This window comes from Cucurbita maxima, unplaced genomic scaffold (genome assembly GCF_002738345.1).
Source record: "Cucurbita maxima cultivar Rimu unplaced genomic scaffold, Cmax_1.0 Cma_Scf00028, whole genome shotgun sequence".
Lineage (NCBI taxonomy): Eukaryota > Viridiplantae > Streptophyta > Magnoliopsida > Cucurbitales > Cucurbitaceae > Cucurbita > Cucurbita maxima.
The window spans coordinates 513,853-529,345 of record NW_019272044.1 but is presented as its reverse complement, the minus strand read 5'-3'; the positions used below and the strand labels follow the sequence as shown (position 1 = coordinate 529,345).

Sequence of the window (15,493 nt, the reverse complement as noted above, 5' to 3'; positions counted from 1 at the left end):
CTTGGAATGACCGACTAAAAAACATTTCAACTTCTTTTTTTCTTCTAGATAGAGCTGAAATATATCTCTAGCAATGGTTACTCTTGAGAGAGGGTCAAACTTAGGACATGCAATACTACAAAACAATTTGAAACCCTCATTCTCTACAAATTTAAATGATAATTCATCCATAATTATCATCTTGGCTTAAATGATAATTCATCCATAATTATCATCTTGGCACATGTTGCTCTACATCTTGTTTGACTAAATAATGAAGTAACAATATTACTACCACCCTTTCCATCCATTGAACGATAAAAACTTAGAGTGGTTTGTCCTTTGTCCTCCACCTTATTGGGCTTTGACTTTGGGCCTTTGGACTTTAATTTCATTTTTTTTTATTTTCAGGTGGGGCGAGTTGACTCAATCATTTTCTTTTGGTACCCAAACCCAACCCAAATCAAATCGGGTTAAAAAAAAATGGACCCAACCCAAACCCGAAATCCAACCCAACCCTTATATTTCGGGTTGGGTCAGGTTGGGTTCCCGAGTTTCCAGGTCGGGTATACACCCCTAATGATAGGTCAGCCATGTTTGGAAGAGAAGCCTTTTTTAGACATGAGGTGGAGAGGAGATCTTTTATACTTTAAATCGTCAATAAATCCACTTGTAATTATTTTGCATGGCAAAGATAACTAAAAACTCTTGAAAATGTTTATATTCATCTTGGGAGTCATCCCAAAACTACTCTGTGATAGCCAGGATCATATGATTGAAAGTTTTGTTTAAAATGCTTGAGAGTAAGATGTCAAATCACAATGTTTAGTGTTACATGAGAATGTTATCAAAATTTTATATAAATAAATTATGTTCAAAATTATATGATTCATTATCCCATAAAGAGATGAACTGGTAAGAAAGCTTTGATTGGTAGGCGGCCTACCGAATATCTCTCCCAATGAAATATGAAGAGTATAGTTGAAGGACACTAGGTTTCAAAAAAGCTTGGATCATATCATTGTTTGATAGATAACTTTGAAGCATTTTTCATTTAGAGTAGTAGCAAAGTAAATTCTAGCCACCTTTAATAGTAAGCAATATAAGAAAATACTCCATTCTAGCCACCTTGTACCATTGTTTTACTAGTGGCATTCACCATCTTTTGCTTCACTCAACTATCATGAAAAGAACAAGAAAAATACATATTATAAATCTCTGTAATATGAAAAATGAAAGATGTCTACAATACAAACGCACCTCTTTCATTGTGAAAGCAGGGCAGGTGTTGTTGATACAATAATATACAGACAAGGGGTCCTACGAGAGGGAGAGAGACAGGGCTTGGTAACTCATATGGGGTTATATAAGAAGAAACAGCCTTAAATTACAGTCACAAGAAAGAAAAACAGACGGGGAGTATTGCTACCTACTACTTCAAAACATTTGAATATATGGACATTCATTCATCCATTAACTTGTCATTGCAGGTCGCCCTATATGTGTATCAATGCAAATAAACTGATCAGTCTTCAAATGTTTGTAAAAGAACCAACTAAAAATGATATAAAGGTTATGGCATGAAAACATGAGGAAAAATAAAGACACAAGGCGCAAGAATCTTTCGAATACGGCCCGATAGTTCTACAAACACTCAGTTCTACAGGTCATACTACCACATGCCAGTAGCCAGCTTCAATTGGGATTTCTCACACTACATCCATTTTAATGGAGAAAAGAATGGATATTCTTCACTGATTAAGAACAACATAGCAATAGAGTGTTTTCAATAGGCACATATCCTAATTACTGACAGCTTCTTTACAGTCATAACAACCAGAAGAAACCAATTTTAAATGGCTGAAATGTAAATGCAAGCTATGACCCACAAAGACCTTAGAACAAATGAGGACTAATTAGTCCACTATTACCTGCATCACTGAGAAGCTTTCACATACGGCATCAGTAAAAGGTACAAATTCTTTGTTAGCTTCAGTATAAAACCATCTGCAAAACCATATTTTACCAACATGAAGGGAAATCGGAATTCATCCTCTAAGAAGCAACACACATTGTTCGATAAAGGAAAAGTGCTTAATATCAGTCTTCAAAAGTAACAAATGGATTAGAGAGTTGTCCAAGGAAATAGACGTACTTGCACAGGAAAGTTGGCTTTATTCCATCATCTGCCCCAGGACCCAATTGTTTTCGTCTTTCATGTTCTTTATACTTGGCAACAGGAAGAACTTCACATGGGCTTCGAATTAAGCCCACAGCTAAACAAATGTCGCCATCGGATGTATATACCTACAAACAATTACAAATATGAAGTCCATATGAAACTCTCTATACCAACTAGTGCAGTATTAAGTAAGGTCCGACATTAGGAATCACATAGAAATAGGCAACGACAATTTGACGTGAGATCTGAGTATAACTTCTGGAGGTGTGTGCAAGAACATATATGAATGAGGAATCTCATACAAGGAAAATGGAGAAATTAGAGAAATAAAAGAAGATGAAAAGTGTACCTCATTTTGTTCAGGGGAGCACGGGCAGAGGTGGGCAACTTCCTTGGGCAAGTCCTCATGAAAGTAACACTGCTTAAGAATAGCCCAGTTCAATCCACTTTCATATTCATGGTACAAGGACTGCATCAAGAGTAAAAGCTTCCCCATATTATTTCCAAAAAAGGATGCAATTTTCATGTGCGTAAGAAAACCATATGAATTTGACAATCAACTTAAATACTCTATTAAACAATTTTTTGTTCACCTGAAGCCTATAGGGCATCAATTTCCCGTTGTTGGAGTGAAAAAGAGAAAATTCTTCAACTTTATATGTAACCCCATCAACAAGACAGGATTTGTAATATGCCCTCATATCTGTCAGCTGATGTGGGTCTCCAATCCATTCAACATCATGCAGATCATTGGAAGAAGTCCCGGACTGCTCTCTATTTACGATGCTAGCTTCAAAATTTTCAACATTATTCTCCTGCAGAACTTCATGGCCATCTTTCTTCACATTTGAAGTGTCATGAGAACTTTCTGTTAAGTAAGGTTCCTCTGGACCATTAGAACCCATTTTCTGATCAAGAATTTGAGGAATGTCAGGGGGTTTAGGGTTACTAGAATTGTCACCCGCAGTTTGAGATTCTTCTGGAGGCTCTGCTTTTGCTGAGGATCCATCTTCACCTATTGGTGCTTGAGAACTTTTAACGTGCTGAGCAGATACTTCACTTGATATCTCAGCAGAAGAGGGTTCACAAACCATCCCCAAGGATTTGGCTGGGGTATTCAGGGAAGTCGAAGAGGTTGGTTTCTCATCTATGTCTTTCCTAATTGGTAAAAAATTATTTCCATGAGCTTCTTCCGCATTTGGAATTTTGATACCAGATGATTCATTGGCGTTGCTTCCATCCTCAGCAGGCTGGTGGTGACTTAGCAAATCTAAACCTCCATTAGAAACTAACTTCAGCTGTCCAGCACTGGCCTTTTGTTCCACAGCGGCTCCTAAACTCTTCTCTGGTGGCTGAGATCCACTGGTATTGACAGATAATTTTGGTGGGGGGTTACTCCTCATGACACGCCCGTATTTAGGAGGTAAAGGCTTCCCATTGCTTATAGTTAAGCATCTTGGGCAGTGCCACTCCCCCCTAGGAATCGCTCTCTGATTAGGTGACTGTACACATTTCAAGTGAAATCCTTTCTCACAAGCATCACATATAAGTACACTATCAATCTCATTGATGGTAACTTGACAAGTTTGGCAAGTCACAGCCTTGTTCATGTAATCTCTTGAAGGAGGATTCCAAGTAGGATGATCAGGAAGCTGTGGCTGTAACAGCTTCTGAATAATTTTGACAATTTCATTGTGGCTATTAGAAACTGAAGGCCCTTGCACAAAATTTATGCTCTGTAAATGCGGCGGCTGCAAACCAGCCATATTTCCTGTCCCAGTTTGAGGAATTGGAGGTCTAAAGCTTTGGTCCCTTGCTGCTTGAGAAGACGATCTTAAGGCTCTTGAATCTGTGGTTCCCTGAGCATTAGCAGCAGAATGATTTGGAAACTTGTGTTCTGGCCCACCTTTAGCCGACAAGGCAGATTGAGTTTGAGCAGACCAGGTTGGAGCACTCGCCAGAGAGTGATTTACGGAAGAGTTAACTGAAAAGTACCAATACATACAAAAACGTAATAAATCTGAAAAACAACAAATTGTGTGCAAAGACTTTAACTTAACTATCCCCTGATCATGTTTTATCGTCACTCTCGCTCAAACAAAATATAATCAAAATACTGAAAACATCAAATGAAAGGTAACTTGAGTTCAATAAAAAATTACAGGAGCGTGCTCTTACACTCACAGGCAATACCGTATCAGTGATGTCAATCTTACAGAATGTATTTTAGCCTGAAGCATTTTATTGGAATAGATCTTGTCCACTGCATCACTTCTGGTTTCTCCAACCCAAATTAAATTTAATTGGGAAAAAAATTATACGCAATATAATTGATATTTTCTTTTATGATGAACTAAACTTTCATCAAGGAGAAGAAAATATAAATAAAAAGTCGCCCCATATCCATCACAAGAAAAATTGCATAGATAAAAAGGGAAAAAAAAGACTTCACATCGTTTGGCAAAAGCATATATATAAAAAGAAAAAAGAAAAAAAAAAAGAATACCTTGCATTTGAGATCCATATGTCCCATTTAGTGGTCTTTCAATGCCATGCAAGAGTGAGGAAGAGTCCCTTCCTTGTTGATTAATTGGAAATCCACTTGAAATATTATGAGCTCTGACTTCATTGCCTGTTAGTTGCGGTTGAACCTGCATAGACGAAGAACCAGCAACAGAAACATGACCTGAAGGCAGAGTACCGGCAGTGCCTCCCACAGAATTAGGGACAGGACTTGATTTGTCTGAGGGAAACATCCGTACAGAAGGCAATGGCCCACGGTTCTCAATCGATGAAATAATATGTTTTTGGGTTGGATGAGATCCATAACCCGAAGGTGGGATATATTTCTTGGAATCTTCCATCTAGATGAGAAAGCAAGAATAAAAATTCTCATGAAAAGATCATTCACATTCTTGGAGATATTATTAGAATATATATTTTATTCACTAACATGCCAAACAATTACGTAGATTATATGAAGTTACACCAAAGAATAAAAGTTAAACTCCATGTCAAAGAAGATTATGAAAAGCTCTTCTAATTAGCAAAAAGAATATTTAAACTAGCTACGGAGGGAAGCATATAAATTTCAAGGAAGAGAGAGCTACAAAAGAAGTTATATCTAGAAAAGTGTTCAAGACCTCTATAAGCGGTTAAAAGCTTTGTTGTTACTTTCAAGCTAGACTCCAAATATAAGTAGTAATTTTTTATGAGAAAAATATACGAAGTATTAAATTAAAGGCAAATGATATTCTTTTTCTTGATGAAATAATGACACGATGTGCCATTTGAAGGGGGAGAGTATGCTCAAACCTGAATACAGAAGGACAAATAAGAAAACACGTAACCTTGGGACTCAATCCCTTGCATATGACACACCAATCTGAAGATAGAGCAAGGGACAGGTACCACCTTTCCATAAAACTGTAGGTATTAGTGCTCACATGACTAAGTTGCAATAGATAAGAGATCGTTTTTAGGATCAAACTTCTCTGTCTAGTAGTGGTCTAGGGGACATGATAGTTATGTCAAGATAGTGGAGAAGGACAAGAAAACAAAGGATCCCAGAGCATCAGTATGCCAACTGATGCAGTCTATGTTCTGTTTTTGTCGATTAGTTGGCTGTTAACTGCTGTATTCAGATTGCTTATACTCTTACCATTGATTAGGTGGGTCCAATTGATGTTAAAGTTAGTTGCAGAGGTTGTTAGGGAGTTGTTATGGCTGTTGGGAGCTAACTCAAATCCTTTTGGAACCTATAAATGTTCACTAAGCTGTACAAAACATTCTTTCATAAAAACTCTAGAGAATACTTACGGCCGCATGGGTTTCGTATCAGAGTGCCCTTGACGAAGAGACCCAATGGTAGGGAAGAAGCACCTCGTGACCTCTAGTAATGACAAAGATCATCCCGGATTGGAGACCTTATGCCTCTTTCCAAAATCTCTCAACCAATGCATCTTGCAAATGGAAGAATCAGTGGATGAGATGAAAAGTCATATTGATGATGTACCAAATGATGGGAACCATGGCACGACAAATGGAACAATTAACCCTCCAAAGACCTAACATGCTTAACCAAGGAATAAAGAATGACACGAATACTCATCACCCTATTGCTTGTTGTGAACCACCCCAAGAACAAACAAGAAGGTTGCACCACAAGTACCCAAGAAATGCTACTCTGCCATTCTGAACTCCAGATACATGCTACAAAAATCCACGGTTCCAACAATTAGACAACTCAAGGGAGGAGGATAGGCCTTTCCAACACTTTGCTTATAACTTAAATTTACCCCATACAAGGAGAAAAGAGTGGCAAAATGAAGGAAGCAACGATTATAAAGTGAAGGTGGAACTCCCAACTTTTAATGGAAAATTGACATGGAAGCCTCTCTTGATTGGGCCAATCCTTCCTTAACTGCGCTGGCACACCCAATAAAAAGAAAGTAAAGCTAGAAAGTAAATTGGAGGAAGAACCTGCATGGTGGGATAAAATTCAAACCAATAGAAGGAGATATGGAAAGTGGTCCATAAGGACTTGGCCAAAGATGCTCAAACTAATGAACCGTTCTTGCAGATAAATTACAAGCAAATGTTGTACGGTCAACACCAACATTGCATCCAAAGAACTAAACTAGTTATGGACTATTTAGAGGAATTCAATAGATTGAGTGCCCTAACATTCTTGGTGAGTTAGAAAACCACCAAATAGCTAGATATGTGGATGGAGTACAAGATAAAATAGGAAAAAGGTGATTCTACATCTGATCTACTACCTAGTAGATGGTATCAAATTAGCTACAGAGATTAGGAGCTCAACGACTAGAATAACAGTGGACAAGCACAACATGACTTCAAAAAGAACACAACAGATGCTCAAAGGAGTTTCCAAATGAGCAGTTCCTTGTAACCATGAAAAAAGCAAGGAAGAATCGATGATACACCAAATAATAGGATAGGGGCAAAAGGCACTTTAGGAACCAACAACAAGAGGACCAAAAGGTTCTACAAATGCATCACTCTTGCCAAGTGTTAAGGTGGGGCCAGTAAGCCAAACCTTTCTAATGAGGTGTCCTCAAAGAAAGACCCTGGCGATAATGGACGCCCCTATTAATGAACAACTAGATGAAGAAAGGTCCAAGGAAGAGATTACCTATTTAGAAGCTTGGGAGCAACTCTCTTGTATCTTACAAAGAATACTACCCACCCCAACAACTAATCCACATACCCAAAGACATTCCTTTCTCAATACTAGGTGCACCATTAATGGAAATATTTTTATTCTTTTTATAAGAAATCAAGCTTTCATTCAAAAAATTGAAGTAATACAAGGGCATACAAAAAATAAACCCAAAACAAGGAGCCCAAAACAACTATAGAAAAGAATTCCAATACAAAAGAACAAGACTAAGATAATAATTACAAAAAGGTCTAGCAACCGAAGTCCAAACAGAAGCATTAACCCTAATCACCTCTCAAACTCACCATATTTCTCAACCTCTCTAAAGATTCTATTCCTTACTTCTAACCAAATACAAACAGCGAAAAAGCTAGTTTGCCAAGGACTTAGTCCTTTTCCTTAAACACTCATTCCAAAAGCATCTCTTCCACAACAAGCTACCATCCCTATCCCATACTCCACACATACCAAATGAGGTTCAGCAATGGTCCCAAGAAACTGAGCACATTGGAAACTTCGTATCAAATGATTGAGGTCTTCCTCACGCCTCTGGCAAAGAATACACCATTCCAAATATAAAACGAAGGAAGTCTTTGGACACAATCCAAGGAATTCACTCACTCAGGTAAAACTTGTTAAATAAAACCTTAACTTTCTTTGGAACCTTAACCTTCAAGAGAGAGAAAAGCATAGAGGCAATTGGAAGGGAGAAGGGGCGAACAAAACATGGACGAAGGAATTCCATGATACCCCCTCTAAAAGGATCACAAGTTCATATATGAACATCCCATCTCCCAGGGTACACCTTGAAGTCTCATAGGATATAAAGAAGACCCAAAACACTATCAAACAGGGTTGTTGGTTATCTAAGGAAAGCAAAAAATGCAACCTTTTGTTCAAAATATGATATACTGTGGAAACATAATGCAAAAAAGGTTTATCCCCCACTCAACAATCGGTAAAGGCCCAACACAAAAAAAAAAAAAACTAAAATAAAATCAAATAAATAAAAAAAACCCTAGGGCTCAGCCATAAATAGCCAAGCACACCACCACAGCCGCCACACCCCCTCTCTCTTAATGCACCCAGCCTGAGATCTTGCTGCCATCGATCTCCCTTTTCCTTTCTCGTTTTCGTATGTCTGCAACACATCTCCCTCTGTCGTTACCGCCAGATGTAGCCACATCTCCCGTCGTCGTTTGCCATCGGCCACACTTAGCCACTTGTTGACAGATGACCACCATAGGATAATAAAGGATGTGTTATGCAACACCGAGGGTCGTCTTTGTCTCGCTACCATCGTCCTTGCTCTCCAACCATTGCAGCTCATCGTCGCCCACATCTTTCGCTACAGTTACTGGGTATGAGACTGCCACCACCATCGCCGTTTGTGAGATCCCACATTGGTTGGGGAGGAGAACGAAACACCCTTTATAAGGGTGTGGAAACCTCTCCCTAGCAAACGTGTTTTAAAAACCTTGAGGGGAAGCCCGAAAGGGAAAGCCCAAATAGAACAATATCTGCTAGCAGTGTGTCTGGGCCGTTACAAATGGTATCAGAGCCAGACATCGGGCGATGTGCCAGCAAAGAGGCTATCCCCTGAAGGGGGGTAGACACAAGGCAGTATGTCAGCAAGGACGCTGGGCCTCGAAAGGGGGTGGATTTGGTGGGGGTCCCACATCGATTGGAGAAAGGAACGAGCCCCAACGAGGACACTAGGCCCTGAAGGGGGTGGATTGTGAGATCCCACATCGGTTGGGGAGGAGAACGAAACACCCTTTATAAGGGTGTGAAACCTTTTCCTAGCAGATGCGTTTTAAAAACCTTGAGAGGAAGCCTGAAAGGGAAAGCCCAAATAGGACAATATCTGCTAGCGGTAGGCCTAGGCCGTTACACCGTTACCGCTACCACCACTACGTGCTACTAACTTGTACCACCAGCAGCACCGTTTGAAAGGAGAAAACCCCAAGACGCCTAAGTCGGAAGTTGATAGGACAACTCCTAAAGTTGAATTACTTTTGGAGAAAGACGGAATCAAACCCAACTTTTACCCAAGAGGATGTAAATAACAAAGCCTGTGATCTTTGGAATCATTGTATCATGTGAACATAGGTTTATTTGTTGGGTGATTGAATGCAAGTTCAGTCCTAGGATAGTTGGGCCAATAAATCAAAATTTCTAAAGCGAAGTCTCTAGGTAGGAACCTTCCTATTGAAACTAAACCCTTTTGTTTTTCTAAAATACGGTTGGATGTGTATGTTATTGTGTGGATGCTTGTTGTTTGCTGTCATGCAATCATTGTATCATGTGAACATAGGTTGATTTGTTGGGTGATTGAATGCAAGTTCAGTACTAGGATAGTTGGGCCAATAAATCGAAATTTCTAAAGCGAAGTCTCTAGGTAGGAACCTTCCTATTGAAACTAAACCCTTTTGTTTTTCTAGAATACAGTTGCATGTGTATGTTATTGTGTGGATGCTTGTTGTTTGCTGTCATGCTGATTGGTCATGAAAATAAATGTTTTGGGACCAAATGCATGCATTTTATGCTTGAATGCAATGAGTGTGGTAAGGGTTACACATTGTGTATCAGGTAACCAGCCACTAATAATCATGTAAGGCGATTGCTGATATTTATTTTTGTGGTAAGGGTTACATGTTGTGTGTATCGAGTAGGCAACCATCCATGATCACTAAGGAGTGATTGCAAAAAATGATTTTGGGTGAGTAGGTTACACGTTGTATGTTTGGGGTAATCAACCACCAAGGTTCTTCGATTCTAATTGATGAACTATATGATGGTTTGCATATCTGACCCAAATAGAACGGTGCCTTACTGAGTATTTTAATAATCACCCTGTTTTTAAAATGATATTCAAGTGAGGGCAAGGTCGTAGAACAAGAGTGGCGCAAGGTGGAGAAGCCCGTCATGAGGCAACTTAGAGTTTTTATGTTTTTCTTATCTATTTAACACGCCTCTACATCGAGTTAATTTTAACTATTTGAATTTTGTTAAAGCACCCGTAGTTTACAGGAACTAGGAAATTTTGGATTGATGTCGTTTTCTTTTAAATCATTTTGTGGTTGAACTATTTGGTTAAATTGCATGTCTTTAAAATTTCTTTAGAAAGGGGTACCCCAAGCATGATTTTTATAAAATGTCTTACTGCATGATTTCATATGCTTTAAAATTACAAAATTTTAGTGTTAAGTGACGTATCCGACCGGTACATGCATGGAAAGTCGAGTTGTTTACCAAACCAACCCCCCCCACCAAAAAACTTTAAGGGGTTTTCATTAAGGCCTGATCCACCACCCTCACACCACTTGAAAATGTGCATATCATACCTTCTCACAATTACCCTATGCCACATGCCACAGTATGTTAAGCTCTAGGAAGAAGCGCTACAACCACTTATAGGGAACCTCATTTTGTAACCTCAAGCTCCCAGTGCCTAATTCTCCTAGATCCACTAGCTTCAAGACCACCTCCCGCTTGACCAAATAGGATCCTCCCCCAATCAATGCTTTCCTAAAGGAAATTCTCACCACTCTTTCTATGGACTTACTTACCAAGAGTGAAATCCTAATTATCGACAAGAAATAGTTAAGGATCCCTCCTAACACAGATTGAATTAGCGTAAGTCTTCTCCCGAAGAGCAATTGATATAAGGAAATCACTACAAGGGGAGTACGATTTGGATTACCTTGTTTATCGAATATCTCAAGGCAAGAACATTGTTTGAGATTCGAATCATTCCACAAGCAAGATCGATCATGTCTAGCTTGAATAATTCTTGTTGATCAAATATCTCAACGCAAGAACACTTGTTTGAGATTCGAATCACTCCACAAGCAAGATTGATCATGTCAAGCTTGAATGATTCTACATGCAACCTAAACTACATAGAATTGCAAAGAAACTTAGCTATTTGCTAAAGAAAGCACAAATGCTCCTTTTACTATATTTTCAAGTCTACTTACAAATACAACATATATGGCTTTATATAGCCTCAAAATGAAACATTAAAGGCATTCCAAGAGTTGTAACATTCATAGTTTATGGTCATAATTAACCATGATGTAAATGTAACCTAAAGTAAATAAAATGTCTTAAAATAAATTAATGAAATACAATAACTCTAAATTACTCTAAATTGTAATCCACCCAAAATTTATAACAATGAAACTTCATTCTTCTTCAATGTGGCATGAATTGAAATATCTCTCGATAATTTCAACAGCATTTTCTTCGCATCTTCATTGAAATATCTTGTATGATTGATGTTTCTTGGTTCATATCAGCAACCATCTTTTTTCCAAGTAGAACAAGATCTTCAGCCTTGTTGTTTCTTCTCTCTTATGAGAGCCCCCACCAAAATAATATCTTTAGTGAAGAAGTTCAAAGTGAAAGTTGATAAACAGAGAGGCTTGTCTTTATCGAAAGGTGGGTGACTAATATTTCTTCTCTCATATGAGAGCCCCTGCTAAGGTTATCAATTGCCTTGAAAAGATTGTTAGCAATTTTGTGTGGGATGGTGCACATTCAAACCGGCTTCTCATCTACTAAGCTAGAAGTGTAATTCTATTCCTTTAATTTATGGTAGCTTTGGGATTGGTTCTTTTCGTCAAGGAAACAGCACTCTCCTAATGAAATGGCTTTGGAGATTTACTCAAGAGGAGAATGCTTCATGGAGAGTGATTTATGCTATTTATGGGGCAGATCACCACCATTGGAATATAAAGCTTCCAAAGAAAAAGTGAGGCAGCAGCTGTACTGGGATAATAAAGAACCAATGAGTTTTTTTTTTTTTTTTTTTTTTTACTTTTGCTAAGTTTGTTGTGGGATATGGGAGAAGAATAAAGTTTTGGGAAGATAAATGGTTCGGATCAAAGACCTAAACACAATATTTTCTAGATATCTACGTTATTTCCATTAAAAAAAATGGTCATTATTTTCCCACTATTTGAATGAGATGCAACAAGCATGGGACAAGTATCATGATAGATAGGTGTGGAAGATCAATCAACCTTGTTCACATTCTAAATACTTTGGTGGTGGGTAATGATCATGATAGATATGTGTGGATGATAGATCCTTCTAAGGGTTTTCCGACCATGTCCACATTCTTGAAGCAGATCATTGGGACAAGGAAATTGAATTCTTCTATGGTGAATCTCATCTGGAAATACATGACCCCTAAGAAGGTGATAGGTTTTTTTATGGTCCCTAGCCTAAGAAGTTTAAACAAAAATCTTCAAAGAATGCTTCAAAACTATGTGATGTCTCCCTCGATCTATTGTCTCCGCCTTTGAGAGGAAGAGCCCTTAGATCATATGTTTCTTCACTGTCAATTTGCTGTTAAAGGGTGGTTTTTCTTTAATATTTTGGGGGTCGAATGTTGTCTCCTCGAGGATATTGATGATGGGTTTTTAGAAGCAGTCGATGGAAAGATTTTTGGCAGAAGGAAAAGAACCTTTGGAGATATTCAACTCGCTCCCTTCTTTGGTGTCATTGGAAGGAAAGAAATAGCAGGGTTTTTTAAGATTAGTATTCCTCTTCTGATTCCTTTTGGCTTTCAGTGCAACACTCAGATGAACACAACATCAATGGAGACTGCCCTCATATCTGGGGTTCAGAAATTATGGAAAGAAAGAAAAATACTTAACCTATTTGGAGGGCTAAGATTTCCTTTTTTTTGTAACTAACCTACTTACAACACTACACAAATTCAAGCACTTTTTTGGCAATCATTTGCCCGCTTCTTCTCTGAAATCTTTCATTTCAGTCAATGTAAGGTGTGTGGTTCTTCCACAAAAAAGAAAGACTGTGGTTAACTATTAGCAACCAATACCCTCCCCCACTGTGTCCATAGATATCCGCGAGAAAACTAATGCATCTCCAATGGAATAATGAATCAGAGAACTCGGAAGCAGACTGGAGAATTACATCCATGTGTATCTTTCCGCGGAAGAAGTGAAGATTTTTAGGTTATCAGTAACCAAATGAAGACAAGAATGCCTATGTAGTCTCATCCTCCGGGTTTCATTCAAACAAGTTTGAACATAACTAACAGTCAAGCAGAGTAGCATTAAACAGACTTCAAGAAGTATTATCTACAATCAAGCATCAAATAGTACCGGTCACGAAAACTGAAGAACCCATGCAGCCCTCCGCAGAGAGTCAAGAGATAACAAAAGTAGGTAAAATTAAAGGCATTAACATACCTTCTTCTTTGTCTGCGCCAATTTCTCCGCTATCGTCAACCTGGGACCGCGAAACCCTAACTTCTGATCCCTAATGTTACCATGCAGCCCCAAATCTTCAATCAAAGAGCTAATTCCTTCCCTTCCCACGATATCCTTGGGAGCCAATCCTTCACAAATCTGAACCAACTTAGCCCTAGCCTCAGCCATTAATTCAACCTCGGCATCAGTAGGCTTCTTTCCAGCACGCAGCGCCGTCATTGTGGACATGACCAACACAATCTCCGCAACCCTCCGGAGATTAGGACCCAACTCGCAACCATTACGGGGCTTCTTTCTTAACTGAGGCTCCGCAAGTTCATCGTCCCCGTGAATCTCAATTGACCTCTTCTCGCCAGCGAGTAGAGTGGGTTCGCCATCAACAACCGTGGTTTCCTCCATGGGTTCGGCCATGGGGGAAGAAAGCCAGGAGAGGAAAAATCAGGCCGTAGGCCGTAGGTGGGCGGAAGAAGGGGGTTAATCAGATGAAAATTGTAATTTAAAAGAAAAAACAACGAAAAATGGTTCTTTTCAAAATATTTAGGGAAATAGGGTTGTTTTTGTCGTATGTGGAGAGACACATTGAATTGATATTTGACCCCAACAAAAAAAAATGAAATTTTGGGCATTGCAACAACTTAAATATATTTTGTTTTATTACACAAATATTTGAGGATGAAAGTCTTGCATCGGCTCATTTAGATAATGATCATGAGTTTATAATCAATGAATACTCTCTCTATTGGTATGAGGCATTTTGGGAAGCTCGAAGCAAAGTCACGAGAGCTTATGCTCAAAGTGGACAAAATCATACTATTGTGAAGAGTCGTGTTCCGTCTAACATGGTATCAGAGTCATACCCTAAACCCAAAAGATATAAGGTCGAATTGGGTGCGAAAAAGGAAAAATAAATTTTGGAAGGACTCATTCGATCAAGGGAATGCACGAAAGATTCATGAAGATCCAAAGGTTTTTGGAACTCAAAGTTTGATGAGTTTTATTCACTGAAGTGCGTGAAAGAGTTTTGTAGGAGCAGTTTTAGGAGAAAACCCATTAAGAGTGAGATTGATCGAACGAGTTGAAGCTTGTAGGTATCCAGCTACTTTTGAGGAAAAGTTATCCTTCGAGGCTCAATAAATTTTCATGAAGAGCTTGAGATGAAGGATGGTTGTAGGTGGAGATCTCATTCGGGATATATTTTTGGCTCAAAAAGGGTAAGTTTCAAAGGTAAATTTCTCTCTTCATAGTGTAAATTAAGAAGCCTAAAATCAGTGTATATGACTTGTATAAGTGAGTAGAAGATTTCTCAAGAAGATATCAAGGGACGAAATGCCTTGAACATTTGGTGGAGGCTCATCGAAGTTCTAGATAAAGATGTCAATTTGAAGTTTCAATAGTTCATGAAAATTGTTCCATTGAATTCTTGGATTGGAAGGAACTAAGTTGAATCAAATTACGAATTTCAAGAAAAAATGAGATTGAACCACCAAAAATTTGGAAACTTTTCAAAGGGTAGCACACGAGTGAGGAAGACACTGACCATGGTCAATGGTTAGTCTTTTTTACCATGTTCTTGATATTTCAGCTTCTCGATGTCTAATTTTCGAGCCATTTTCATTAGTGTTCTTCTTTTTTACTCAAATTGGGGTCTAATTGAGGAGCTCGGGCAAATTTAAGCTTGAAGAAGAGAAAAATCGAAAGTCCAAATATCCCAAGTACTGTAAGTAGCCATTTCAGATCCTTTACGCAAGTATATCTTGAGGATTGACTTGATCAAGAATGTTTAAGTTAAAAGTGAGCTAATATCTAATTATACCATGATTAGCCAAAGAATATACGAGTTGTGATGGTTAGACTATACTTAGGGAGATTATGACCCACCGATTATTCTATTGTGTAAGA

The 15,493-nt window shown here is 38.5% G+C and overlaps 1 protein-coding gene across 2 annotated transcripts; it reads right to left on the bottom strand.

Annotated features, from left to right (window-relative positions):
• Positions 1 to 1,073: 1,073 nt before the first annotated feature.
• On the bottom strand, positions 1,074 to 14,083 carry LOC111500233. Of its 2 annotated transcripts, none has more exons than XM_023151927.1 (7): positions 13,574 to 14,083; positions 4,668 to 5,025; positions 2,755 to 4,145; positions 2,511 to 2,630; positions 2,135 to 2,286; positions 1,908 to 1,986; positions 1,074 to 1,481 (listed from the first exon to the last, which is right to left on the bottom strand). In XM_023151927.1, the coding sequence occupies exons 1-7, from the start codon at positions 14,003 to 14,005 to the stop codon at positions 1,476 to 1,478; spliced, it is 2,538 nt and encodes an 845-aa protein (XP_023007695.1). In that variant the 5' UTR covers positions 14,006 to 14,083; the 3' UTR covers positions 1,074 to 1,475. The 2 variants fall into 2 exon arrangements, with proteins under 2 accessions (XP_023007695.1, XP_023007694.1); XM_023151926.1 differs by having other exon boundaries at positions 1,074 to 1,475; positions 1,911 to 1,986; positions 13,574 to 14,082.
• Between the last annotated feature and the right edge of the window lie 1,410 nt (positions 14,084 to 15,493).